Source organism: Mya arenaria, chromosome 9 (genome assembly GCF_026914265.1).
Source record: "Mya arenaria isolate MELC-2E11 chromosome 9, ASM2691426v1".
NCBI classification, from domain to species: Eukaryota; Metazoa; Mollusca; class Bivalvia; order Myida; family Myidae; genus Mya; species Mya arenaria.
In genome coordinates this window covers 50,015,553-50,042,342 of record NC_069130.1, presented here as the reverse complement: position 1 = coordinate 50,042,342, position 26,790 = coordinate 50,015,553, and the positions used below count along the sequence as shown (strand labels likewise).

The 26,790-nt window shown below is 34.3% G+C and overlaps 2 protein-coding genes and 2 long non-coding RNA genes across 4 annotated transcripts; 1 reads left to right on the top strand and 3 right to left on the bottom strand.

Annotated features, from left to right (window-relative positions):
- Window positions 1-1,061: 1,061 nt before the first annotated feature.
- LOC128246690 (uncharacterized) lies at window positions 1,062-2,255 on the bottom strand. The gene is made up of 3 exons (XR_008263327.1): window positions 2,221-2,255; window positions 1,786-1,888; window positions 1,062-1,275 (listed from the first exon to the last, which is right to left on the bottom strand). It is a non-coding gene; the product is annotated as an uncharacterized LOC128246690 (long non-coding RNA).
- Window positions 2,256-2,596: 341 nt separating this feature from the next.
- LOC128246139 (uncharacterized) lies at window positions 2,597-26,790 on the bottom strand. The gene is made up of 4 exons (XM_052964333.1): window positions 26,705-26,790; window positions 3,798-3,922; window positions 3,352-3,457; window positions 2,597-2,853 (listed from the first exon to the last, which is right to left on the bottom strand). Exons 2-4 carry the CDS (start codon window positions 3,909-3,911, stop codon window positions 2,597-2,599), a joined length of 477 nt encoding a protein of 158 aa, XP_052820293.1. The 5' UTR covers window positions 3,912-3,922; window positions 26,705-26,790.
- Window positions 8,651-10,421, bottom strand: LOC128203004 (uncharacterized). Its single transcript, XM_052904239.1, has 2 exons — window positions 10,150-10,421; window positions 8,651-9,952 (listed from the first exon to the last, which is right to left on the bottom strand). The coding sequence occupies exons 1-2, from the start codon at window positions 10,364-10,366 to the stop codon at window positions 9,723-9,725; spliced, it is 447 nt and encodes a 148-aa protein (XP_052760199.1). The 5' UTR covers window positions 10,367-10,421; the 3' UTR covers window positions 8,651-9,722.
- LOC128203005 (uncharacterized) lies at window positions 10,452-14,287 on the top strand. Its single transcript, XR_008255837.1, has 4 exons — window positions 10,452-10,564; window positions 11,890-11,968; window positions 12,291-12,325; window positions 12,694-14,287. It is a non-coding gene; the product is annotated as an uncharacterized LOC128203005 (long non-coding RNA).

Sequence of the window (26,790 nt, the reverse complement as noted above, 5' to 3'; positions counted from 1 at the left end):
TAATAACATGACTTTCACATGCTAAATATACACACTATAAAGTGAGAAACCATTATGCGCTAATTTTAAAGGGTTTAGTCAGCTAAGACTGAGACAAAATATTATTTTAATTATGTAAAATGATGTATAATCAGTCTTATACTACCTGGTATTGACAATTCTAGGCTTGTCTTGTGGATATTGTGCATTTGTCTTTTTTGGACCATCTGGTGTCCCCTTAAAGTGTGTTGACTAGATACGATAATATTTCTCACCTACATTATGATATCATAGTTTAAACAATATTATTGTATTTAACATAAATCCAAGGTAGACAGTGCACAAGGGCCCTACCAAGGATAAAGCAACAACCAACTTGAAACGCCCTATAACCCCCTAATTCCTAATTCCCAAACTGAAATGCACAATCTACAGTGCTGAATAAATTTTCTGCAAACTAGTTACTCCAATATCAGGTATCTCAACTGTAAAGCAGAGCCTCACAATGTTAACGACTGATTCAAGTCAATCCCAGAATTTTAACATAGTACCAAGTTGACTGTCAGCAGCTGAAATTTGTTTTGCCACAAATATATTTTTTGATCAATAGCAAAGAAATTACTTAATAAACACTGATGAAAGTACCGGTAAACTGTAAATACTTCTGCCTTAATTCATTTCCATAATAAATTAAAGCTTGACCATTGTCTACTTAGAAGAAATGTATAACACAAAGACAAAATAATACATTAAACATTCCAAAATTATCAAGCATCCTGACAATGCAGTCTTAATAACAAACATTTTACTTGGTTAACCTTCACAAAAAAACTAGTCAAGATGAGGACTACATTTTGCTTCTTCTAGCCATTTCTTGTATTGGTCAATGACATTCGAAGGAAAAAGCCTAACAATACAGTCTGTATAATACAATACTTCTACCTTTTCCTTGACACAAACACTTAAAAAGTACTCCAGGGAACAATCTAATATTAGTAGGTCCTCTGTAATTTTATTTTTGAACGACTCATAGTTCTTAAAATCATTCTCTGATATCAATACAAATTCACCCCAACCAGATGCCTGAATTAAAATTTCTTGTCCTTTTCTTTTTTTAATCTCAATGAAAAACCTCACATGTGGATGGTTCAAAAAGACTGGGGTTGTTTCAGAATGGTCCTGCAAACCTCCTGCCAAAGTTTCGTCCATAGGATCTGAGCTTTCTACTTCAATGTCTTTTCGCAGCTTTTCTTCAACTTCCTCAAGTGTAGGGCATGCCTTTCTTTTAATTTTCACCTGAAATATGTTTAAACACAGACCAAGTATGAACAGTGGTCAGGTTGATTTGGTTTCTGATTCACATAAATGAAATGAAGGCACCTTCTAAAACATAATACTTGAAGTGAGAACTGTCATCAATACTACTGAATACTTTAACCATGTCAATAAAGATTTCATTTAATCAAGTTAAGTTTTGCTTTTACCTTTTAAAAATAAATAAACAAAACCTCTTAGATCTTTACAACATTTTTTCACTGAAAGTGCATTACTTCTTTGTATTGGTAAGTTTTACAGATATCAAAGCCCTCAGTACTATCAAATCAATTTGTATGTGAAAACAGCAAAATGAAGCACTATATCACTTGTGTTATCCACATTTACAACATTTGTACTGGTTCTATCACTGACATTCACTTTCTTAACAGGTCAAGAAAAAGTAAAACTCAGGATACTTGATTTCAATTTGCTGTATGCAAACCTTTAACCTACAGTGTAACATCTGTGAACTGGCTTTATATCTTTTACCTGACATGAAGGGCAAATGTATACATGTGGTTCTTCCTTTTCATCAAAACCCATGCAAACAGGATGGTACCACTCATTGCATGAATCACAGTGCCAATATAGCCTAAAAACAAAATATATTTCCATAACCTGCTTTTTGTACTTAATATACACATACTAAGCCTATACTATTGAAATAAAAGGATTTGTGTATGTGTATACCTTGTCGCATTTCCAAGATGAAACTTCAGTTCATGCATAAGATATCCGCCCCATCAACTTGTTTTTTTTACATTACACACAAGTGAATCGTCTATTTCATGCAAATTACACAGATTATTTTACAGATTAGACTTTATCAGGCACTAAGATATATTGTTTTAAAAAAAATTGATACATTTGCAGTCACTTCTTACTCACAATACCATAAAAATGTAAAACTGATAAACCTCTTACCTGCCATCGTTCCTTTTTCTACAGACACAATAAATTCTGCTTGGCTTCTTCTGCTTCGAGTAGAAAAATAAAGATTTCCCCTGAAAACCAGTGACAAGTAACTTGAGTATTGCAAACAAAACATATGTCCCCTAAACTGAGACTTTTAAGGCTTTATCTTTAACAAGTCAAGAGCCACTCTGCATTTCTTGTTTAAGGAACTATGACAGATATGGTCAAACTAGAGCTATGGTGAAACTCCAGTCTCCAGTAGAGCACTAATAATTCATTTGATTGTGTCAATAAAGTATTGAAGTCATCCATTTAAATAAGTAGCTTTTTTCAGCAGATTTGACATCTTGAGTAAGAAAAATCAGACCTGGTGTTTAAAGATACATTAAACAAACGTCTTATTTATGTTATCCTTATTCAAACCTACCTTGTCCTTCCTTTTTGTCTTGCGAGCTTTCTCTACAGGAGGTTGGCTTGCGAGCTGATCAGCAGGAATGGTGGCTTTGTCAACAGGAGGTTGGCTTTTTGAATCAACAGCTTCTTCAACAGCTGATATGGCAGCTTCTTCTATAGGTTGGCTTTGGGACTGAGCAGCTTCCTCAACAGCTGGTATGCCATCTTCAACAGTTGGTCCTATCATCACTATGTTTGAGAAAATGTGACGCATGAGTAAATACTAATCAATACCGAAAGTATAAAACTGCATATTCATACAATAACTTAGATTAAGCTTTTTAGTTATTTGACTTTTCATTATACAGACATTTGTTGAAGAAAATTTCCTCACACATTTTAAATTTGCTTGCAACAAATTTCATGTCTAAATATGAAGAAAAGTCAACCATCATCAACAAAGAAACACTAAAGGATCAGGGCATGTGAAACAATCAGTCAAGATACATCATTATGCCAAACCACCTCAAAACACAACATGCACAACACCAGCCCTTCATCCGGCAGTTGCCTGGTCTACATGATTTCAATTCTATTGATTTTTTTACTACTCAATTTTTAATTGTAACAGGAACATTTTTGACCAAAGGATAAATACTGCAGAAACAAACATATCAAATAAAGACTAGTATAATTCTATTGAAGTATACAAATTACACCAGTATAACCAACTTATACCTGCATTACCTGCATTATGGAGCAGATGGGCAGCAATGGTTTTTCGCACACCTACCAGTTCGTCTTTCTTCATACTGAACTGCAAACTCTGTCCATTAAGGAAGCATTCTGCCAGCTAAAATATATATCAACAACTGCTTATCTAATGGAAATTGTCATGAGCTTTTTGTTTTGTTGTTTGTGTTGATTTGTATTGTGCCGCTATATTCCTTCTGCCAATTGGCAAAACCATGACTGCATTTAAACACATGCTGTGCACATATCTATCTGATACAATCAATACCATCACTGCAACTTCAATTTCATTTTCTGTGTTGGTTCGAATGGACAGTTTAAAAGGGATTTATTATTCATACAGTTCTGCAATAAAAGGGATTAAGAAGAAAGTAATTAAGAAATAAATGCAAACACACTGGTAAGAAAAACCTTGGAAAAAATATTGGAGATGAACTTACCATCAACACATACACTCCACATGACAGCCCATCAGCTTGTTTTGCATGAGGGGGTGACTCAATAATCCATATTGCCAGCCAATGCCTCTTCAACCACAACTGCATTCCGTGCATGTAGAAATGCACTGAAAGTAGAAACGTACAGATCACTTAAATACTGAATACCTAACTGCTTATTTAACGAATGGTTGCTGTTCCTTGACGATAATTGCTATAACCTAATTATGCCTTAGACATAATCAACATAGTTCTGACACAGATATCGTGTTACAATGTTCAATACCCAGTAACTTGAAATATGTGAAATAGCTCCTTCAATACATCAGTGGGTAGAAACTTTGAATCAAGTGGAGGCGGTTGTGAGTTTGATCTCACCTGGGACATACAAGTAACTGAAAAGATGGCTACAAGTGGTTGCTAATAAGTAAGACAGCACTGGCTACTCTTTTAAGTTTGAGTCTCGAAAATTTACTTCAATTACATTGAAACAAGTCATAAATGAAGTGCATTTTCATATTTTTTAAATGTGCAAGTGTCCAAGCCTTTTATTGACAATAATTGCCATGTAGCAATCTTGATTTATAAACCTGTAATGGTTTTTAACATTTTTTTATCAATTTAATATTTGAGTAACCATTTGGAATTTGATGAGCATGGTATAAAAATATATGTATCAATGTATTTCTTTACTTTAAAGGTTGTGAATCAGGTTCTGTGATAAATTGTTAAAACATTTTTTTTTCCTAAAAATATTAAACTATGTTGTTCAAAGTAAATTTACCAGGAGAACATTGGATGTCTATAATTATATTGACTTATACGAATTAACAAAAACAGACAAGGTATAAGGTTATCGAATACGAATTGCTGATTTGTACCATTTTGATCATCAAAACCCTAGAAAGCGATTCACACATTTTAAGAAGACTTCTGTATAAAGAAACACTTTTGACAATTCTATGGCCAAAAAATAACATAATAAAACAACAAGTAACAATGTAACAGATAACAACAATTTGATGTATAAAAGGAGCTTAAATGTCAGTACATCTGTAAGGACCGTAAGACTTGTGATTGTCCAAACTTTTGGACTATCCAAATTCCTTCTCTTTTAGAAACCGGTTTACATTTATTATTCACAAGCTATTGACCATATAGATAATCAATGAGTTTTCATATTTAACATTGTAACTGTAACATTTTAGCCAGAAAGAAGACGTTTTTAGAGATTCCAACTTACTTGGCAGTGTCAAATATCTATGCCACCTGCTTCAGGAACTTCTTACTTTGGATGTATAGGGAGCAAGTATACAAAGCTGCAAACACTTAACTTACTACTAAACTTCTTGAATATGTGTAGATCATGTTTCATGTTGTTCATTTGATTGTAATGCATTTCTTTCTGTATTTGTCATGTGCAGCAAAGCGACTTTTGGGTAACATAAATACTCACAGAGACGCAGTCAATTTGACTGTTCTTTAGCTCATTTAACAGTCCTTCCTCTTACTTAGAATACTTTTATTTACATTTAGTAGCAATAACAACGTGACGTTGTATTTTACACTTCCCTATTCTGCACAATGCTAATACCACTCCTCACTCCAATGGATATTACTCCTGCAAACATTTATACTTACTGCCAAAAATGGTACCAAAATAATCATGAATAAAGTATCTATCAACTGTAGTACGGGTTTTATCTAATTATGTGAAACAAAATAAAACAAGCAAAAAGTTTCACAAGCTTTTTTTGTAATATGTCGTTTTTCTGCCGGTCTTGGGACGTTTTGACTGATATATTATACTTCCGATTTCGGATATAGAGTAATTTCACCGGAGGGTGATTTTTACCCTAACACCGTCTTGTCGGCCATCTTGGAGGCACTCGCTCAGTACAACGGAAATAGATAAGAGATTGATTTTTAAAATTCAGATTAATAGATTTCAACTACGTTTATTGCGCTAATAGTTATGGCAAAACGTCTTGCTAAACAAAGTGAATCATCATCTTATAAAGATGGACTTACAATTGAAGAAAGAAAGCGTTACGAAGCAAAACTGGTGATCATTGGAGGCTGTGACCCGTATGAGGCAAACTTTGCATGGGCTAAGAATGTTGATATTTTTCCGTCGGTGACTTATCCAGATATCGTTAATTACCTTTTGTTCACTCCAAGTGCGTACAGTGCAGATGATTTAAAATCATACAAGTCTCTGGAGGCGTACAACCAGTTTGTTTGCGGATGGGTCAGAGACACAGCAGGAACAGTACAGGGGGATCATCTGGTAGTGACAGCTAGGTAGGATTGTGTTTTAAAATATTGATAACCATGATATCATACTTCGTTGTTTTAGTTTTAATTCAATCATTCTGCTTATGTCCATAACCATCTCTGATTAGCTGTTTAGATAGCTATTTTTGTTTATTCATTTAATATTTTTTCTGCACACTGATTACAGATACAAATTTATTGTTTAAAAATGAGTTTTACATGCTCAACGACAGACGCATTCGACTACTTACACATGGAACAATAGATACAACCAATGCTTTTCAATGCCAATGCAACACTGGTGTTTACGTAAAATATTTTTATTGCTTCAGGTTCTGCATTCACAGAGGATGCGAGAGAAACCTTTACGGCCATGGATTATCGGCAAGAGGGATGGAAAGATAGTTGCAGCCCATTGCAACTGTATGGCAGGCCTTGGTGAAGCATGCAGCCATATAGCAGCTCTTCTTTTCTACATAGAAGCTGCTGTTAAAATCAGAGACTCTAAAACAGTGACAGAGGAGAAAGCCTACTGGCTGTTGCCTTCAGCTTGTAAGTCAATTGAATACAAGGAAGTCAGGGAGATCAGCTTCATGTCTGCAAAAACGGCAAAGAAGCAGTTGGACAGCAGGATAGAAGCTGCTTGTTCTGCGACTCCTGTCTGTGTCACACCAGGTGCCGTGTCTGCAAGGAAGCGAGTAGTCCCTGAAGCTACAAGTGAGGATTTCCGGATGTTTTGTGGAAAACTGAACAAACTGACTTCAAAACCAGCACTACTCTCGATTGTAGAGCCGTATGCTGATAAGTATGTGCCCAAACCAGACCTAAAGGAATACCCAATGGTATTAACCAAGTTGAGAGATGTCAAATGTGATGACATGAACTATAAAGAACTTACGGACAAATGTGCCGGTATCAGTGTGGACTGTTCCAAACAGCAAGCCGATAATGTCGAAGAAGAGACGAGAGGTCAGGCACAGTCAAAATTGTGGCAAAGGTATAGAGCAGGAAGGGTTACAGCGTCAAAGGCGAAAGCAGTCAGCTCAACAAATAAAGCTTCACCATCCCAGAGTTTGATTAAGGAAATATGCTACCCAGGCGAGAAATGTATTCAGACAAATGCAATGAAATGGGGATGTGACCATGAGAAGGATGCTCTACAAAAGTTCATGGAGGAGATAGGGCCATTGCATGAAAACAGCCGGCTACAGAACAGTGGATTTGTAATCAGCCAGGATGTTCCATTCATTGGTGCTTCACCTGATGGAATATTTATTTGTGACTGCTGTGGACCGGCATGTGTTGAGGTTAAATGCCCATTCAATGCTCGCTACGAAGATATTAATGAGGACACTGTTGACTGCTTACAGAGAAGAGATGGCGAGCTTGAACTCAAACCGGAACACAAGTATCAATATCAAGTCCAAACACAACTTGGTGTTACAAAACATGAAGTAGGATACTTTGTTGTGTGGACAGCAAACGACCTGCATGTAGAAGCTATCATGTTCAACATCGAATTGTGGGACAAGATTTGTGCCAGTGCAAAAGACATCATGTATGCTGCAGTTCTTCCAGAACTTGTTGGAAAATTTTACACTAGGTTGCCAACAACAAATTCAGTCGGAATACTTCAGTCTGTAGAAAATATCACTGCCAGTCAGAACAGTCTGCCTTTGAAAAAATGCACAGACAAACAAGACAACACGGAAGAAGTCTATTGCTATTGTGGCCAAGTGGAACATGGAAAAATGATTGGGTGTGACAATGAAGCCTGTGAGATAGAGTGGTTTCACTATAGATGTGTTAACATTGAAAATGCCCCAAAGGGTAAATGGTATTGTCCCGATTGCAGAACGTTACCATGTTTCAAACGAAAGCGGTTAAATTAAAACAGACCATAGAATTAGAAGGGACTATGTACTTTTGACTTGTATTGAACACTAAATGTACATATTATTATAATTCTAATTGTGACTTTAACTTACATAATAAGAACTTGTTGTATTCATGTAAATATATGTTTACTTTATTTCTATGTTTCTAGACTGCCTATAAATGATAACTAAGCCAGTTGTTTATGTTGTTCTTGCTAAATCCAATGGATTTAAATGAGATGCTTTTAATAGCGGGTCTAACCAAACACGCATACCGTACTCATTACTTGTTAATGGTCACTATTATGGTTGATGGTAACCTTATGGTCAATGGTCACCTCATAGTTAATGGTAACTTCATAATGGTCTCCTCACGGTCAATGGTCATCTCATAGTCAATGGTTACTTAATGGTCAATAATTACCTCATGGTTAAAGGTCACCTAAAGGTCATTGATCACCTCATGGTCAATGGTTACCTCATGGTTAATGGTCTCCTCATGGTCAATGGTTACCTCACAGTCAATAGTCACCTCATAGTTAAGTCTATGGTTACCAAATGGTCAATGATTACCCGATGGTTAAAGGTCACCTAAATGTCAATGATCACCTCATGGTCAATGGTAACCTCATGGTTAATGGTCACCTCATGGTGAGTACAGAATTGGGAAAAAAACAAAAGCTGAACATACGCATATCAGTAATTTTTATATCAGAAAGCATGTGTAGAATAACTACCCAAACAGTGGGCAATATAATAACGTTAATAACATTATGTATGTACAGAAACTAAACAAAGATGAAACACTTAATTAAAATCTACAACGGAATCATTCAAATTCACAAGTGAACAGCAAACATGAGCAATTTTGTCAATCACTGTAAAATCGCTGTCTTTAGTCATTAGGAAGCGGATTGGAATAGTTCCGTTAAGAAATAAGTATTTCTGCCGCACAGTTCCAATAACACGTTCAACATGAATGCGAACGTTTGCTATGTTCCTTGTGGTCTCTACATCTGTTGGTGAAAGCTGATTGCGTCCTTTGGTGAATGCAGGAATATTAACCTGTGCACATAAAGTGCCCACACTGTCACGAATGTCAAATCCCCTGTCTGCCAATATCAAATCACCTGTAACTATATTATTTAAAAAGCCGGAATGTTCTGTGATATATTTGTCACTCACTCTACCACCCCAACCTCTAGATATAAAGGACACTGTTCCTTGGGGAGTAATCCCAATTAGAAATTTGATAGTGTTGTGGTGTTTGTACGATGACCAGGTCTCGGCGCGGGCTTTTAGGTTGGACGGCCTTTCGATGAAAACCTCGAAACAGTCTATTATGACACAACACCGCTTGCCAAAATGTTTTCTAAACTGCATTGGCATTGTTTTTTGCAGTGTTTCTCTTTCAGGCCAGTGTATGAATGGTTTCATTCTAGCAAACATTGTGTCAATAACACTGCTGAATATCCTGGAAACAGATGACTGAGAAATGCCAAACTCATATGATAAAAATAACACAGACAAATTAAGTCTTAGTCTCATTAGTGTTAAAATCATCATTCTAAACTGGTCAAGCACACCTGAAGGCTGTAAATGTGGTTCTAGGTAACTAAACAGTGTCATCAGTAAGGCAAATGTGGATAGTCCTGTAAGATGCTTCACTTTCTCGCAATTGCCTTCAAAGTCTTCCTTTGACAAACGAACAACATTGTCCTTTTTCAACTTTAAGTTCTCTTCGCGCAATCTTCGAATTTCACTGTCCATTGAATTAATGAAGATACCATCCTGAATCACTTGATTCAAACGTGCTTTCTTCATCGTTCTGTATTAGCTCAAGGCGTTTACGCTTAGACCTCTCCTGGACTCGCTTATACCTATCTACATGTGGTGTGGCACTGTGCAGTGGTGTTGAGACAACTGGTTCAGGGTTGGATCCTCCAAGCCGCAGAGTGGGACACCAGTCTGGGTTGGTTCTGTCATACAGATCTGCCTTCTTTCCTTCAATTAGAAAAAATAAATAACATAAATAGAATTTCTTTCGGATAAATCTAATGGATTTCTGGTATGCTTCTGTGTAAAACAATAATTTTGGTTGGCTAGTGAAGCTTCATTTTAGTTTGAAAACAATCTAGTAATACAGTCATTAAAAACGTTTATCTGATAAGATTCTTACAATAATTATTTTCTGTACATACCACTGACAAAATGCTCTGAACAAATCCTCACGTTATCCAAGTTTTTGTTTTTAAAACACTGGTTCATGTTAGCTAACCATTCACGTCTCCGCTTGCTAGACAGTTTCTCACACTCTTCACCCTGATTGCTGGCAATTGCAGGCAATCTATAGTATTGAAAGTCCTTTTCACGATCTTTCCTATTTGAACAGCCCAAAACAGCACATTTAATCACCATTTTGCCGTAGGATGTTTACCAATTGACAGCTGTGGTATTGTATTTGTGCACTGTACTGTATCTATGCGGAAGCGTTATTGCGCAAGTGCCTCCAAGATGGCCGACTTCCGATTATTGCGTAATCGGAAATTCCTCTATTTGAAGGATTGTTTTGATTGTCAATGACTTTACAAGGATACATTGACGTCTCCTGCATCGGTGAGTATAACTTTTATGAATTATTATGTAGTTTTTCTGCTTTTATTTTGACAAAAACTAAAACAGGGGATAAAACATGTTGATTTACAGGTCCAAATCGAAAGAGAACAACAATGCATCATCAGTTTTCTGAAAATTCATTCATTTATCTACACAGTGATACTATCCATTTCATTCAGTAATCTGTCGCATTTTTCCGCAAGGGCTATTTATAAACACATCGTTTCTGAGAGTGGCCAAAAACAAGAACAATTTGATGACTCATAAGGCATGCAACCTTAAAAGCCGAGAGTATCCGAATTAACCAGGAAGTAATTTTTGTTTACTTGAAATGCCAATCTCTGTAAATAGTAATTTATTTTGAGTAAACATTGAGGTAGGTTTATGCTTATCATTGTTTTATTATATTTAAAATGCTATTTATTAGGGGTTGCCAATTCTTTTGCATGACAATTGGTCAAATGATTTATAATTTAAATAAATAAATTATAAGACTTTTACAATTGTTTTAATTTTGGATATTGTGATCGGTTTTAATGAAATCAACAGACCGGGTTCTTTAGGGATCTGGTCACTTTCGGTTTTAAAACAAGTAAATAAACTAATGGATAATTGGCGGTTATTTTTTATTAAAGCCATTCTAAATTATTAATTAAAAATCTGTCAAGCTGAAGTTTGTTATTGTTTATGCGCATGTTTCTGCCAATGGCATTGCCCGACAAATTCATATTTGATAACTTAAAGCCAGGAGCTCGACAACCAAAAATCAATTAATCAAATTACAATGCCAAGTTTCCATTAAGTGTCTTATTGGTTAATAAGAAAAATGCAGGCTGGCTTATATATAGGAATTCACAATTAATTGGATGCTTACCAATTTTAATTGTTTATAGATCATACATTATCACTAAGTAACTTATACTCAAATAATGATGGGAAAGTTTCAAATTTCAACATATCAATGTTTTAAGGTGTAAATTCCAGGAAACATGTTTATGTTCTGTATAGTTACTTGGATTATAAAATCACTCTCTGTAAAAATTATTCAACTTTTCAAACATTATTGTCTTCAGATTTATTGGAATTCCTGTTATGATAGGATTTCATCAATTCATGCTGTCATCAATTTTCAACTCAATGTTCATCAATGTGATTATTCATTTGAAATTATTTTAAACTTCACATTCCATAAATGGCTGTTCTTACTTTTTGACTAAATATTATGAGTATTTTTACACATAAGTAAGTCTGCCAACTCATGGATGGTCAGTATTGTCATAGATTATTTTTTCCCCCTTTTTTTATTTAATCTTTTTTTCTTTCAGTGATATATAAAGCCATAGAATACATTCATGCCACTCAAATTCAGCCACTCAGAATGATGGGAAGGATTGCAGAACTGAGGTAACTTAGAACTATGATGCATATTTACCAGAGAATATCTCATAAACATGTCATTTGCTTAATTTTCTTTGAAATTATACCTTATTGTAAGTTATTGAGAACTCTTTATAAACTGTGACATTTTGTATGATGACACATTTTATTATTTGTAAAATAAATGCTTTTGACATTTTTCTGGGCTGTAAAGTTGAATTGATTCTTAAATTGATTCTAATAAATACCAAACTGTGTATAGACATCAAACCTCATTACATATATATACATAGTTGTCCCTCTCTGAATAATACATAATTATCTTTAATATGTTTCTTTTTACTTTCAGTTTCACCTGACTGATGCAGATTCAGTAATCTAATTGTATGTACTTTTTGTCAAATTGCTCTATTAAAAATATAATGTTGACCTTTTTGAGGAATAATTTGGAAAGGAAAAATAAATTATTATAAAGAAAAAGTAATTTTCTATGTACAAAAAGTGGACAAAAATGTTGAACAGTATGAAGTTTTAAATTAGAAAATCCTTACTTCTCTATGTATGTATGTCAATTTAATTAAGATAATAGCTGGTAATATAATGTATTCCCTTAATTAATTGATTTGTGATACAACCTTTTTACACTGCATATATATATCTGTATATGTATGTTGCCATATAAACTGAATGCATGTAGTTTCTTTTGTGTACATGTGTATTGAAATCAACACATTCCTTTGTTATATTTTCAGGCTCATGATGGTTTCTGAGAAAAAATCAGCTTGGTGTAATTTGACAGTATTTTTCCAGTATTTGACAGTGGTTCTATCATGCAACAGTCATACCATGAAGTGTCTCACAGATTCTCTCTCAATTCCTGCAATATCCAAGATTAAAGTGTAGTGCAAAGAGGATTAATTTTCTTGCAATAAGAAGTATCTGCACTTCCATATACCCTGGTACAGCGAGAACAGTTCCTGAATTTTTGAGTGATTATAGAGTGAAAATGTTTCCATATAAAATGTTGTCTTTTTATGTGTAAAACTTCACATGTTATGAATGGTTACAAATACATGTATGGCCATTTTGATTCCAAATCTATGCACATTTTGATACCAATAATTACCACAAAAGTATTTTAAATTTGGTTTGAAAAAGAAATATTGTCCTTTTGTTTGTTTCTAAACAGTATTAAAGTGGTATTATTCATGTTTATAGTTAAAAAAAAAGTCAGTTCTTTTAAAGATGTACTCTTACTCTCACATAAGATTTACCACAATTAATACTATTGTTTTATTATTCCAAAAGGGATGAATAAATGTCGAAAACAATGGTTCTAATGAAGGATACCTATTTTAACTTGAAGGAAATGTGCATAAATCACAGTATTTCTACCATTTGAGATCATAGTAGATCACAGTAAAACTTTAAGCATTCACCAATCATTTAATATATTTGCATTGTCAGCTATTAAATACACCGTTACAATATTGTTATCAGTACTAAATATTTTCCTTAAATGAATTGTTAAGTAAGTAGTTAACAGTCAAAGTATATGTTTGTTATACATGTGTATGCATTGATATTGAATAAGTGTGTTACTTAAAACAGTTGCCATGGTAACTAGAGTCTAGTTTTCTAAGGAAACTGTAATTGTTGTCTAAAAACCTTAGTATTTTCAATGTGATACTTTTTTAGCATGTCCGCTTCAGTCAATGAAAAATTTCTGTTTTTTATTTATTCATTTGGTCATACTTTGTATACAATTATATTTATAATTTAACCTTAAAAATTGCTGACAATCCCATACTTATATTAAAATATTCAGAACTGTTAGATGGTTTTAAGTTCACCTTTTTTACAATTGTCAGGCAAATCAATGCAAGATATACATAAGTCTTCTTTTTAACAAAAAGCGATGTTTCTTAGCATTTTTTTTTGTATTTTTATTAAATGGTTACCATGGCAACTAATTTTTTGTTTGCCTTTAATCTTCCTATTTATAATACTATTAATTGTAAAAATGCAACAGTCAGGCAGTGAATGGAAGAATGTAAATGTTCTTTGACTTTTTCCTTATTGCTAGCTCATTCTTCAAAATATACGGCATTTTTAAAATTTCTTAAAAATAGACGTTTTTTCATCATTTTTTTTAACGTGAAATAATTTGCTTAAAACGTTGTTTAAGCTCTGATATTTAGGAATGTGTATTAAATTTATAGAAAATTAAAAAAATGTGTGGTTTTACATTATTTATTTCATTTAAACTCAGAAGTTTTGAATTTGACCTATTTTGGCAGAAAAATTGGTGAAAATGTAAAATTAAAAGGGCCATAATTCTGTCAAAAATTGATGGATTTTATGGGGCCATTTTTTGACCCCATGGCCAAAGATTGAACAATATTGGTACAAGTCAACTAGATGATATATCATGCCAAATATCAAAGCTCTTGTCACTACTTGATTTTACGTGTGTATCTATATATGTATATTTGTTATTAATTGTTGTATGTGGCCCATATTGAAAATTGGTATGTGTACTAAATATGTTATCCAGTTTAAATTAAGACGTTACTTGTCTTTGTGAGTTCGGAGAAGATTTTTTAAGTTTTCACTAAAACACATATAGAGAAAACCCATCAGCCCCGGGGTGTGGCCAATTTTGACCCCAGGGCCATAATTTGAACAAACTTTGTAGAGGTCCACTAGACAATGAATCATGTCAAATATCTAAGCTCTAGTCCAAGTAAGTTCAGAGGAGAAGATTTTTGAAGTTTTAACTATAAACATTAAGAGAAAACCCATGACCCCCCAGGGGGGCGGGGCCAATTTTGACCCCAAGGCCATAATTTGAACAATCTTTGTAGAGGTCCACTAGACGATGAATCATGCCAAATATCTAAGCTCTAGTCCAAGTAAGTTCAGAGGAGAAGATTTTTGAAGTTTTAACTATAAACATATAGAGAATACCCTAACCCCCCGGGGCGGGGCCAATTTTGACCCCAAGGCCATAATTTGAACTATCTTTGTAGAGGTCCACTAGACGATGAATCATGCCAAATATCTAAGCTCTAAGCAACGTAAGTTCAGAGGAGATTTTTGATTTTTTTTTACTATAAACATATAGAGAAAACCCATGACCTCACAGGGGCGGGGCCAATTTTGACCCCAGGGCCATAATTTGAACAATCTTTGTAGAGGTTAACAAGACGATGAATCATGCCATATATCTAAGCTCTAGGCCAAGTAAGTTCAGAGGAGAAGATTTTTTCAGTTTTCACTATAAACATATAGAGAAAACCCATGACCCCCCGGGGCGGGGCCAATTTTGACCCAAGGGCCATAATTTGAACAATCTTGGCAGAGGACCATTTGGTGATCCTACCTACCATATATCAACGGCCTAAACCTTGTGGTTTGGGAGAAGAAGATTTTTAAAGTTTTTCCTTTTGGTTGCCATGGCAACCAGAGTTCTGCATGGAATTGAATTCTTTGAACAACTTTGATAGAAGACCAACCAAGGAACATCCCTATGAAGTTTGATTAATACTGGCCCAGTGGTTAAGGAGGAGATGTCTTTTAAGTAAATTGTTGACGGACGACGCACGCCGGACAAAAGGCGATCACAAAAGCTCACCTTGTCACAAAGTGACAGGTGAGCTAAAATGTGCATATTTGAGTTTGTAACGACGTAACCTTTAAAATGATATATCACTTTACTATACCGCATGAAATTAATTTTTTACGTTGTTATTGCTACATTTAGGTTATCATTTATAACTGGATGTGTTTGAAATTGGAGTTAATGATCTTTCAGTGTCATTAATACAAATCATCTTCTAGCATATTTGAATACTACTGTGCAAGTTACTGTGCGTGAACGTGGGCTGGTGTCATTTAATTAGTCCTTAACAATGCTGCACAGTTTTGGTTTGATACTATGGATGCTGAGACTCGAACATAACGATTCCAACTCGCAACTTCACTTGTAATTAATCAATTTATAGATCTAAACAATAGTTAAATCTACTTATTAATCTACCTCTAACTAGAATCTACATTATCTTTTAACATACATGAACTATTTCATAAGGCAAATTTATTTATTTATGTAAGATTAAGCTGAGGACCTTAAACGACGTGTATTTAATAACAAACCACCATCTATGCCACATTGCTCATCTCCCTTTTTAAGCTCAAACAACTATACTTATAACAATCATTTTAGAACAATCAATATCGAAAGTAACAAACTTGAAAACAACAAAAGAAACTGAACTCTTTCAAACTGATCAACATGGTCACTTACTACCAACGTAGCAATATTTGTTGCTGTGTTATTTCAGTTTCTCCAAGTGGATTTAGGTAGATTATCTTCCTTTCACTTAGGCATATTATCTGTTGATATTTACATAATAAATATGAAACAAATTCAGCTTAAATTTTGCCAAAGGCTCATAATAATGCAAACTGTCATATAACAACTGAAGTGCACATTCTGAATTAATTTCAACAGCTTTTATGAATTTTCTTGCAAATTTTAAATTTTCATGAGATTAATTTGACTTTTATTCTTTAAAGAAACTAGAGATGCATACATAAGAAACAGAGCCCTCACTTCAATCCTTTGTCACATCAACAATTACAAAAATCAAAGTCATAAGGGTCATTGACATTCTAGCACAATTAGATGGGTGCTTACCACATTAAATAATTACAATATTAATTTGTAGCAAATATATTATACAAATATTGTAAATTATTTAATAGGTATTTTTTTGGCACTTAATTGGACTTAGAAGTGAATACAATAACCCGGATATTACATCATTGTTTGCCTCTATGATTATACGCTACTAAGATACTTTTTGCCATTGGGAACATGACCAAATACCAGCTATAAATATTGCCGAAAAAAACACCTGATAACCATGTAATATGTGCCAGTCAAAAGCAATAAAACAATCAAATTAAGAAGTGAACAAGAATCGCAATTTGACTAAACCAGGATTTTAATGATTGGCAGAAGAGATTCAGTTTCAATTGCTTTCTTTATATTTGTTTGTAACACTGACCTTGATCCTTATGGCCTCAAGCACAATCCCATGAAAATCCTCCATTTGTATAGAGGATAATATGAAGTTATATAACTTCATCATGTGATGGCCCTGAACAACTGTGTGAAGTATTAAGTTAATTGATGGCGACGGCATCGCTGTGGCAAGTAGTATAGCCCTCCTTTCTTCTTCAAATAGTAGAGTAGAAATAAATTAAAGCTATGCGCATGAATTCAGGAAAAAGAAGTTAATACAGACATTTTAAACATGGATAATCAAACACCATAATATTACCATTAATGTCCAGTGGTTTCCTCCTTGATTGACTGCACCAACACGGTGGAGAACCCACGTGACTTATATGGTAAAGTGCACGGCAACAAATGTCAACAAGTCTCGATTCAGGTAAGGTTTTTAAAGATAATTTTCTTAATATTTGGAGAATTTTTGTGAAATAAAGACCATAAACCCCGCATTTAAGAGCTCTATCCACGGTTATAAAGAACTTTCTCTCATATTCTAAAATTTTCCTGAAAATCTTGACCAACTGATTTCTCAGAGTTGAAATCTTAGGCCAAGTACACGGCTTTTGACAAATCTATCGCTTTACTTCGTGTTAGCCGTAAATAATTCATACACAAATCTTATTTTAAGCAAATTTTATGTATTTGATAGTTTTCAGCGTGTATTGTTTAACTTCTAGTTATTTCAAAGGTAAAAATAAACTAAAACCAAATTGATAAAGTACACGGACATTTTAGGATGATAAAGTACACGGTCATTTTAGTTTATGCTTGAAAGTAGAGTGCGGTTTACAAACTAATAGGTATATAAGCATTTTCTATTCGTGAAGTCAGAATGTATAGTGTTTAGTTTTTATTTAAGTTGTATCAATAAATTTTGCATTATAACGCACACCTAAAGAACAAAATATTTAGCAATCATATTGTATGAGGAGTTGAAAGATAGTATATGGGATAATTTAAGAGAAAGTCTGCCATTATAAGTTCGATTACTTTTAAATATGCAGATCAATACAGAATCATACATACATTTGTTAAAAAATCAGATAGTTTTACTTATAAATTATAATCTGGACTGACGGCGAATAAGACATCTCTGTAGTTAGCGGCCCGTTTGTGGTGATTATAAATTTCATGAGTGTTCCTATTTTGATGTGATATAAAATAATACAATAGGCACATCACAATTAGTTTATATATATTTCCAGATTTAAAGCATATTGTTCATACCTTTCAGGTGACGCTGAATCTTTTATTTGGTTCAGTCTGAACAAATATTATCTGATCTAAATCAGTAAAACTGCGGTCGTTCGAACAATACAGACATGAACTCATTGTAAAAATGGAGGCTCGGAGTTAGATGGGAAACAGCAAGGAGGAATGAGAGCACACTATATTACCAACTTACAGGCTAGGACTAAGACTTGAACATCTAGATAAGAGCTGAGCATGGGACATTAGAATGTTCTAGACTAAAGGCTGAAATGTGATTACAAAATAATTGTGTTTCAAAGCTTGCTGAATTATATAAGATACATGCAGTTAAGAGTTTATAGGACATCAATGGGAAATGACAACAATTCATCTCTAAACCTTGTGAAAATGTTTTCTGCTCAATCCGTTTTCATACTAATTTTACACAGCAATTTTTTCAGCACTGTAAGACAAACGAACATTTTGAAAGAGCACCATTTGGTAACAGTACGTTTTGCTATTTATCTTAATAAAATGTTTAACTCATCAAAACGTTATTTTAACTCGGCAATTGCAACATACTGGAATGCACTTCTAACTAGACCATTGTGATCTTTCAATGTGTCCTGATAAGGTGTGTTTTGCCTTAACGCGCCTGCTGAGTCCAGATTTGAACTTGAATGCTGAGCGAAACTGTAGACATTTGTGACGTGTCATTCCCCTGTGTCTAGTAGAAATCTGGTCACTGAGATTGGTCGTGTCTCCCAATTTGAACCCACACACATCACAGCTTAGCTTCAATTGCCCGCTTTGGCGACTTTCGTGTATCTTCAAGTCTTGCAAGAGCAGTTTTGCCACAATATTTGCAAACGTGCAACTTTGTCTCGTCGTGATTGCTGCACCTATAAAAAAGACATGTACTGTCACAAGTTAGCGAGAAATGCTGGCAATGTCAGTACTTGAATATAATTTATAAAAAAACACACTATATTACTGCCACGTAATGAGTGTTTAATCGTGTAATCAGCATCATAAAACTAAACGAGCCTGTCCACTGAAACACGGACCACATTATTATGTGAAAAACGCAAACCCTAAAAAACGTTGAAAACACAGTCAGACGACGGCAAATCTTGACCTCTACATGAGGGGAGTCATAATAAAAGTATAACTGTAAGTATATTCTTATTTCTCTGCAAAAAAACAAAGCTAAAAACTAGCCTGTGTCTGTGTTAACACTTTCCCGCAAAAACGATGGCAATTGACCAGAATGCCTTCTATCGTGGTCTACTAGATGTTTTTTTTTTTTTATTTTGAAATGCCATTCCGCATTCTTTGAATAAGTCGGAGTCTTCATATTCTGAAATGAAACAAATGTCACAAAATCATAAGTCTATCAAATCAGCTAGCAATCGAAGACATTAAAAGTACTAGAACACTTTTCTTTCTCAAAATTGACAAAATGAAGAGTTATTAACCAGTTATGAGTTACTGTTTACCATGTATAATGAATACAAACACGTTTTACATATACGATACGAAAAAGAAGTGGAACACCCTTTACAAAAACTTCAAGCCCTTTGTTTGTGTATTGCGAATATATTGTTAAAATACGGGACTGAATTTTAGTGTGATAACACTTGTTTCCATGATTCATGAAAATGAGCCCATCATTTAGGCACCTCCGTCGGTCTAACTGTTAAAACAGTCATTCTTCCATTGCCACTCCATTATAATGCGTCTTTTCAAACATGGAGCAATGTTCAATAATGAATTTGGAGAATAGAAATAATAAATAAATTGATAATAACTCGTTTTAGCACCAGTCAGCGAAATAATGAGTATATACACTGAAGGTTGTAAACGACCGTGTACTTTATCAAACCTAAAATGTCCGTGTACTTTATCAATTTGGTTTTAGGTCATTTTCGCCTTTGAAATAACTATAAAAAGTTCAACAATACACGCTGAAAACTTTAAAATACATAAATTTTGCTTAAAATAAGATTTGTGTATGAATTATTTACGGCTAGCATGAAGTAAAGCGATAGATTTGTCAAAAGCCGTGTACTTTGCCTTAGATTTCAACTCTGAGAAATCAGTTGGTCAAGATTTTCAGGAAAACTTTAGAATATTAGAGAATGTTCTTTATTACCGTGGATAGAGCTCTTAAATGCGGGGTTTATGGTCTTTATTTCACAATTTTTTTTCCAAATATTAAGAAAGTTATCTTTAAAAACCTTACCTGAATCGAGACTTGTTGACATTTGTTGCCGTGCACTTTACCAAATAAGTCACGTGGGTTCTCCACCGTGACCAATACAGTACTCGTATCCACACAAAGTCTCCTTCAAAAAACAGAACACATGTAACAATAGCTTAATAAATCTACCCGGAATTCAATTCACTGGGTTTCAATCAATCAGACCTAATACAAAGAATGTATTTTGATACATTTTCTAAATATATTCAACAGTTTCACATCAAATAATTATAATATTATATGACTTCAAAGGTACATATTGCATCACATTGTCACTGATAAAGCCAAAAGTATCTCTAGAAAATATTTTTAACTTAAAAATTCTTAGAATTTACTGTATCATACTATTAAATCTATATCTTTAAACCCAGGTCCTTGAATTCCGGATTACAAGTATTCAAAATAGTGCTTCCAATACAAATAAGATTAATATTATATCCTTGGCAATACAAATAAGATATGCATGGGTGAAAGTTTGAATTTTTCAAAATACTGAAAATAGGGTGTTTACATAGGGAAATGCCATTTTTACAATACATTATAAAGGATAAATATTTTCCAAAATACTGAATTCAGTATCAATACTGAAAACTTTCACCCATGGATATGTATTATATCTTCTTGGATTGGGACCAGTTATAACCATTAAATATGATGGCATTGGCTTTCCAAAGCAATGAAAAATCAACTTTTATACAATTCATCTTTGGAAATAACTCTTATTTTAAGACAAGTCTATGACCCTATTGACTTGATAGCAGTTTGGGCCCACCTCATTAAAGGTCAATATTTCATGCATTTTGTCGAATTTATCGTAAATTAAATATTAGTTTTCGTATTTAGCAAGTTGTTTCTTTCCATAATCTATTAATTCACTTTTAAATAATTAAATCTTTCTATGCAACTTTGAAAACTAACCTTTCGTAGCAGAGAATGTATTTCCCGATTGTCCATAAAAATGGCTGTCATGACAACACTGGATATGTGGAACACATTTCTAGACTGAGTCAGCAGGTACAGATAGGCGTCAAGAACCTGGAATACACACAAGGCAATGATGCAAAACAAAACAGCTGATTTTGCTTTAAAAAAAATCATTGACATGACCTTATATGATGAACCTATTTTATGGTTACACTGTTTTTTGCACACTGCCAGTTTATGCATTAATTTTGTAAAATATTCAATAAATTATTTTTCTAAGTTCATTATCAAATTGCTTGAAATATCTGTTATGCCATATTGACTGCAAAAGGGCTAATTCATAAAAAAAAACATATAGATAGAAAAACGATGACCAAATGTACCTAAAAAAGCTCATGCTTATTATAATTCTCTTTAGAAATCTTTTAAAGAAGCACATCAGAGACAAGTGTTGTACTTTAAAAATAACGTCAAACGAGAAATGTCATTATTTTCTGGCCTTTCGACTTATTTCCAAAAATACCAATTGAAAGAAATTATAATTGAATTTCTTGATAAGGTGTTGTGAATTATTAATTCAAAAAGTTCAACAATGAACTATGGACCATCATGTTGGTATCTTATTGTACAGAAAGTATATACTACTTCATATTAATAATTACTTTACAAAATTATACATCATGTGATACTTATAAATGCCATGTAGATTTACATTAGTCTGAAAATAATTAGTAAAATCACAAAGATAGGAAGTTGCATAATTAGTTTCAACTTGGTTATAATTGTCTGAGCTACTATCCCTTAAACATTAATACTAATTGACTTACAAAATACAGTTAACAGATAAAATACTCTTTGCATAAATAACTAGGGACCCCAAACGCAATCCCACAAAAAGGTCTCCATAAACTCTTCATATAGACCAAGTTTAGTCAAGATATGTCAACCCTAACTAAAGTTATTCAGTTTCAACTGTTTTTCTATTTTTAGTAACAGTGACCTTGACCTTGACCCTAGGGACCCCAAACGCAATCCCATGAAAGGTACCCATAAACTCGTTTTATAGACCAAGTTTGGTCAAGATATGTCAACCTTTACTAAAGTTATTCAGTTTCATAGGTAAATTTGACGCCACCCGGCCGCCCAAACAACAACGTTTGTAATTCTAATAACCAGGTTTCACTATGTGAAAACCTGGTTAATAAACAAGAGCTGTCACAGTATGTGAAGAATGCCCCCAAATGTGACATGGACATATGAACAAGGTCAGTACATGAACAGTTAAAGGTCAAACAAATACATATGGCAAGTTATTTTAAATTGCTTCTGAACATACCACCACTACCTGACAACATACATTCTTATGTCCTTATATTCAGCATTCCGTTGTGAATAAACACTTAGTGTATCTTTCACCTTAGAGGTAGGTCTTGCACGTGACATGTTTTGTGGTATGTCGAACACATGTGGCAGGTTGTTTTAAAATCTGTCCATACAAGAGAAGGTAACAGCCCAGACACGACAACCTATACTCTATGTCCTTATTTATGCAGCATTCCATGATCTTAGTGTGACCTTGACCTTAGAGGTAGGGACACGGGTCTTGCATGCCACCCTGTCCATACAAGGGAAGTTACAGTCCTGACAGGAGTTATTAAGCTGGACACACGGAAAGACAAACGCACAGTGTGATTTTAATACACCCACCTTCGGGGGCATAAAAATATCTTATGCAGTTTCCATTTTTTTCATGATTTACAAGCTTGAAAGATTGTTTTGAAGTGTGAAAGCAAACTCACTGCATGGTCAAATGAATGCTATGCCATATAAGCTTTATGAAACATATTAAAGTATCAGTAAACAGTAATCAGTAAACCTACTTCATCGGAGAGGGTTGTCTGGAGGAATTTGACAGATTCTACAGTCAGAACATATGGGCCAACTTTGCCAATGTTGTACTGCTGACAAGAACTGTTCTCCCAGATGGAATCAACATCTGAAATTAAAAAACTAAGCTACAGATATGTTTTTTGGCGTTATTTCAATAAATCAGTGGCCATAAAATCATTCAATCTGTAATGAATTTATCTGAAAAGTCTGAGGAAAAACACAAACAATGCTCAAGAAGATTATCCAAAGTCGGCCAACAACCCACATCCACAATCGCTGGTCCAGAAAGTTCTGTCAGTCAGCTTGGCAATGACATTGACAAAGAAAATCGTCAAGGAATTCTTTACTTACACCACCCACACCTCCCACAAATGCTGGAAAATGTGCAGCCGCCTTCTTCAACGACCGTTAATTCCATTTCTGTCGTTTATGACAACATCTCGCTTAACACACAAATGAATTCTCTGTTCGCCGGAGCAGTTTTAAACATCCAGTACTTTAATATCAACATTTATAGTTCCATTTTATTCCACGAGGCGATTGTTTACACACTCTTTACAGCCGTGACCAGTGACTTGCGGAATAATTGTAAAGAGATAAAATAAAATTGTTTATTGTTTGTTGCATGTTTTATGTTTACGTGTTCTCTTTTAAATTGATAAAAAAAAAATGCCTATGATTTCACTATATCCAATCCATCCATGTTGTTCTAAGTTTATAAACAGTGTTAAGAACTATTTTGTTTGGGCATATTTAAACACTGCATGTATATTCTGGCTATGTCTGGCTATGTCAATGGGGAAAAACAGGTACCGGTTAAAGGTGATTTATCGTGTTTAATAAACAAAGTAACAGGATAAATAGAATAGTAGGTTAGTGCCGTGGATGGAGATTAACTTTCTCCATCCACGGCACTAACCTAGTATTCTCTATATATGTTGTGAACAGCAATTTTATCAATGCAAATGTGGGCATATCAGTGGCTTTTCATAATTTTCCTCCCTGCATTCCCCAGCATTATTGCATATTCAACTCCTACTAAAGTAAATGATGTTCAAAAACAGTGGCTGATCTATAGTCTAGTGGTAACTCATTTGACTGTCAATCAAGGGGTGGCAGGTTGGATTCCACACCACCCAGTTAAAACATACTAATTGTCTCCTGGGAGGGACCTAAATGCGAACCCATGTGACATGGCTATACACTGGTTCGCATTTTTACCAGGGTAGCTTAGGGGTTAACTTTGTCTGTTCACATTGCTCCAACAAAGGCTTTAAGACAACAAACAGAGGTATGACACTGTAAACAGAGGTATGACTATGGTCAAACACGAGAGTTCAGCCATCTGTCTCTTCGACAGTAAACCACCACTGACAGTGTAATTTCATTACCACTGTAATTTAGTTCTGGCTTCCATAACTTTAATGTTGATATTTATTTTTTTGATGTTTACAACACATTAAAGTTATGGCGTAACCCCCATAGTTAAAGTCAACCAGAATCAATTGAGTGTGATGATGCAATGCAATCACATGACCATGATGACGTCGATGGATTCTATTTATAGAATCGGATTCACATTGTTCATTTTGTTGAATCCAATTGCAGTAAGGCTGTAAATACTCTTTGATAAGTAAAAACAATTTATTTATTCCAAATTTGTTATAAGTTATTTATTAATTATTCGAAATAGAAAAAAAAACAGCAAAATAAACACTAGGTCACATGGGTATTTTCTGAAAATCTTGGTGTCACGTGATTAAATTTGAACACAACTATGACCTAGATAAGGAATGCTTGTAATAGGATTTATTAAAATCAGGGCTTCTGAACCTTTGGAACCTCAATCGGTCCGAACCCGGCGACGACCCCCCCCCCCCCCTCAAAAAAAGAAAGACGTGTTCAATAGTCCGATTTCATAGAAATGTCATACATTTTCGCGACGTCCTTTCTGTCAATATTTTTTGCGATCTGGAAATTCGTAATAGCATAGCCAATTCGGATAGTCATTGATACAAGTTTAATTTAAATGAGATTCTCATCGAGTTCTGCAGCGTTTCTAACCAGAAAGACTGTGATCGCATTTAATTGTGGCTGTCGGGAGGCGGTCAGATGACAAAAAGTGAAACAGTATTATGATTTATTTGCTTAATGCTTCTTTAGTGGGTCAACATTCAACTGATAATCTTGAATAATAGTATATCTAGATTTATAATCGGGGCAACAAGCTTCAAGTGTGATATCGACAATGATTTTTTCATTACTGCGAATAAATATGACGTAAGCGGCGGACTCAGCTGTCAGACTATGTAGTTAATCAAGTGTATCGCTGATGATATCCTATATATTATTACGTTAATTAATTCGGTATTTTGATGATTTCACAGATTAACAATGACATGCATTTATCTTTAAAGCCGTTTTTAACCAGCAATGGTTCTATATAACAATTTAAATTTAACCGTTTTGTAATCAACAAACGGATATCATGTAATGATCGACAACGACATATGCATATTGCCATGTGAAAATATGGACCGATTTTAACACTTAATCAGAAAAGCTGCAAGCAGATAATTAGCACATAGAGCTAGTTTGTTTAATTGTGTCTTCTGCTTATACCACAACATGTGATTGGACCGATTGCAAGCGTCTGCTACTTAACAGATAGGCTATAGAGTGATCAGCGTAGCGGAAAAAGCAGCTGGTCGCATCGGTCTCATGGTAACAAAGACACTTTTATGACCTACTGGATGTAGTTTTGAATGTGTGAATGACCCATGAATGTTTGTGTATTACAATTTCTACATCTTTTACTGACTTAGTCGTTTTGGATCGAAACTACAAAAAAGAAAATGAAAATTTCGGACCGATTTTTTTTACACTTTTTGAAACAGAAATCGGTCTGGCTTCGTCAAAATCGGTCCAGACCGGCAAATTGCCGGTTTTTAGAAGCCCTGATTAAAATGCTAAATCATCTATCTTAAAAGCGTTTTTTGGTTTTGAAAATGAGTTTGTGAACTACATTTTACTTCATTAACCTAAGGATAGAGCTATTTTGTCTGTACAATGCATACAAGTGAAATAACAGCGTGACATAAAAATGTCACGAATTCTGGTAGGGTTTGGATACGGCGTTCTCTTCAGCGAACACATCCAAAAAGGTAATATATAACGTATTCGCTGAAGTTCTTTAGCTAACTTTAATTGTGCTTAGAATGCAATAAGTCTGACACATTTAATTCTACAGTATGATAAGAATGTCAATATATGACCCAGTCCAGTATTATTCAGGGTTGCTAACAAACTAACAAATCACGTTGATTTTGATCGCGAAAACATGTTACTAATTTTAATATGTTGCATATCTAACTCTACAACAATAAATTTTATAAATTACCAGGACACTTACGTGAAATTCCTGTTAACTTGCTTTTACGAACGACAAACGACACTCCATCTTCAACTTCTAACGCGTTTGTTGCCGCATTCGCCTCT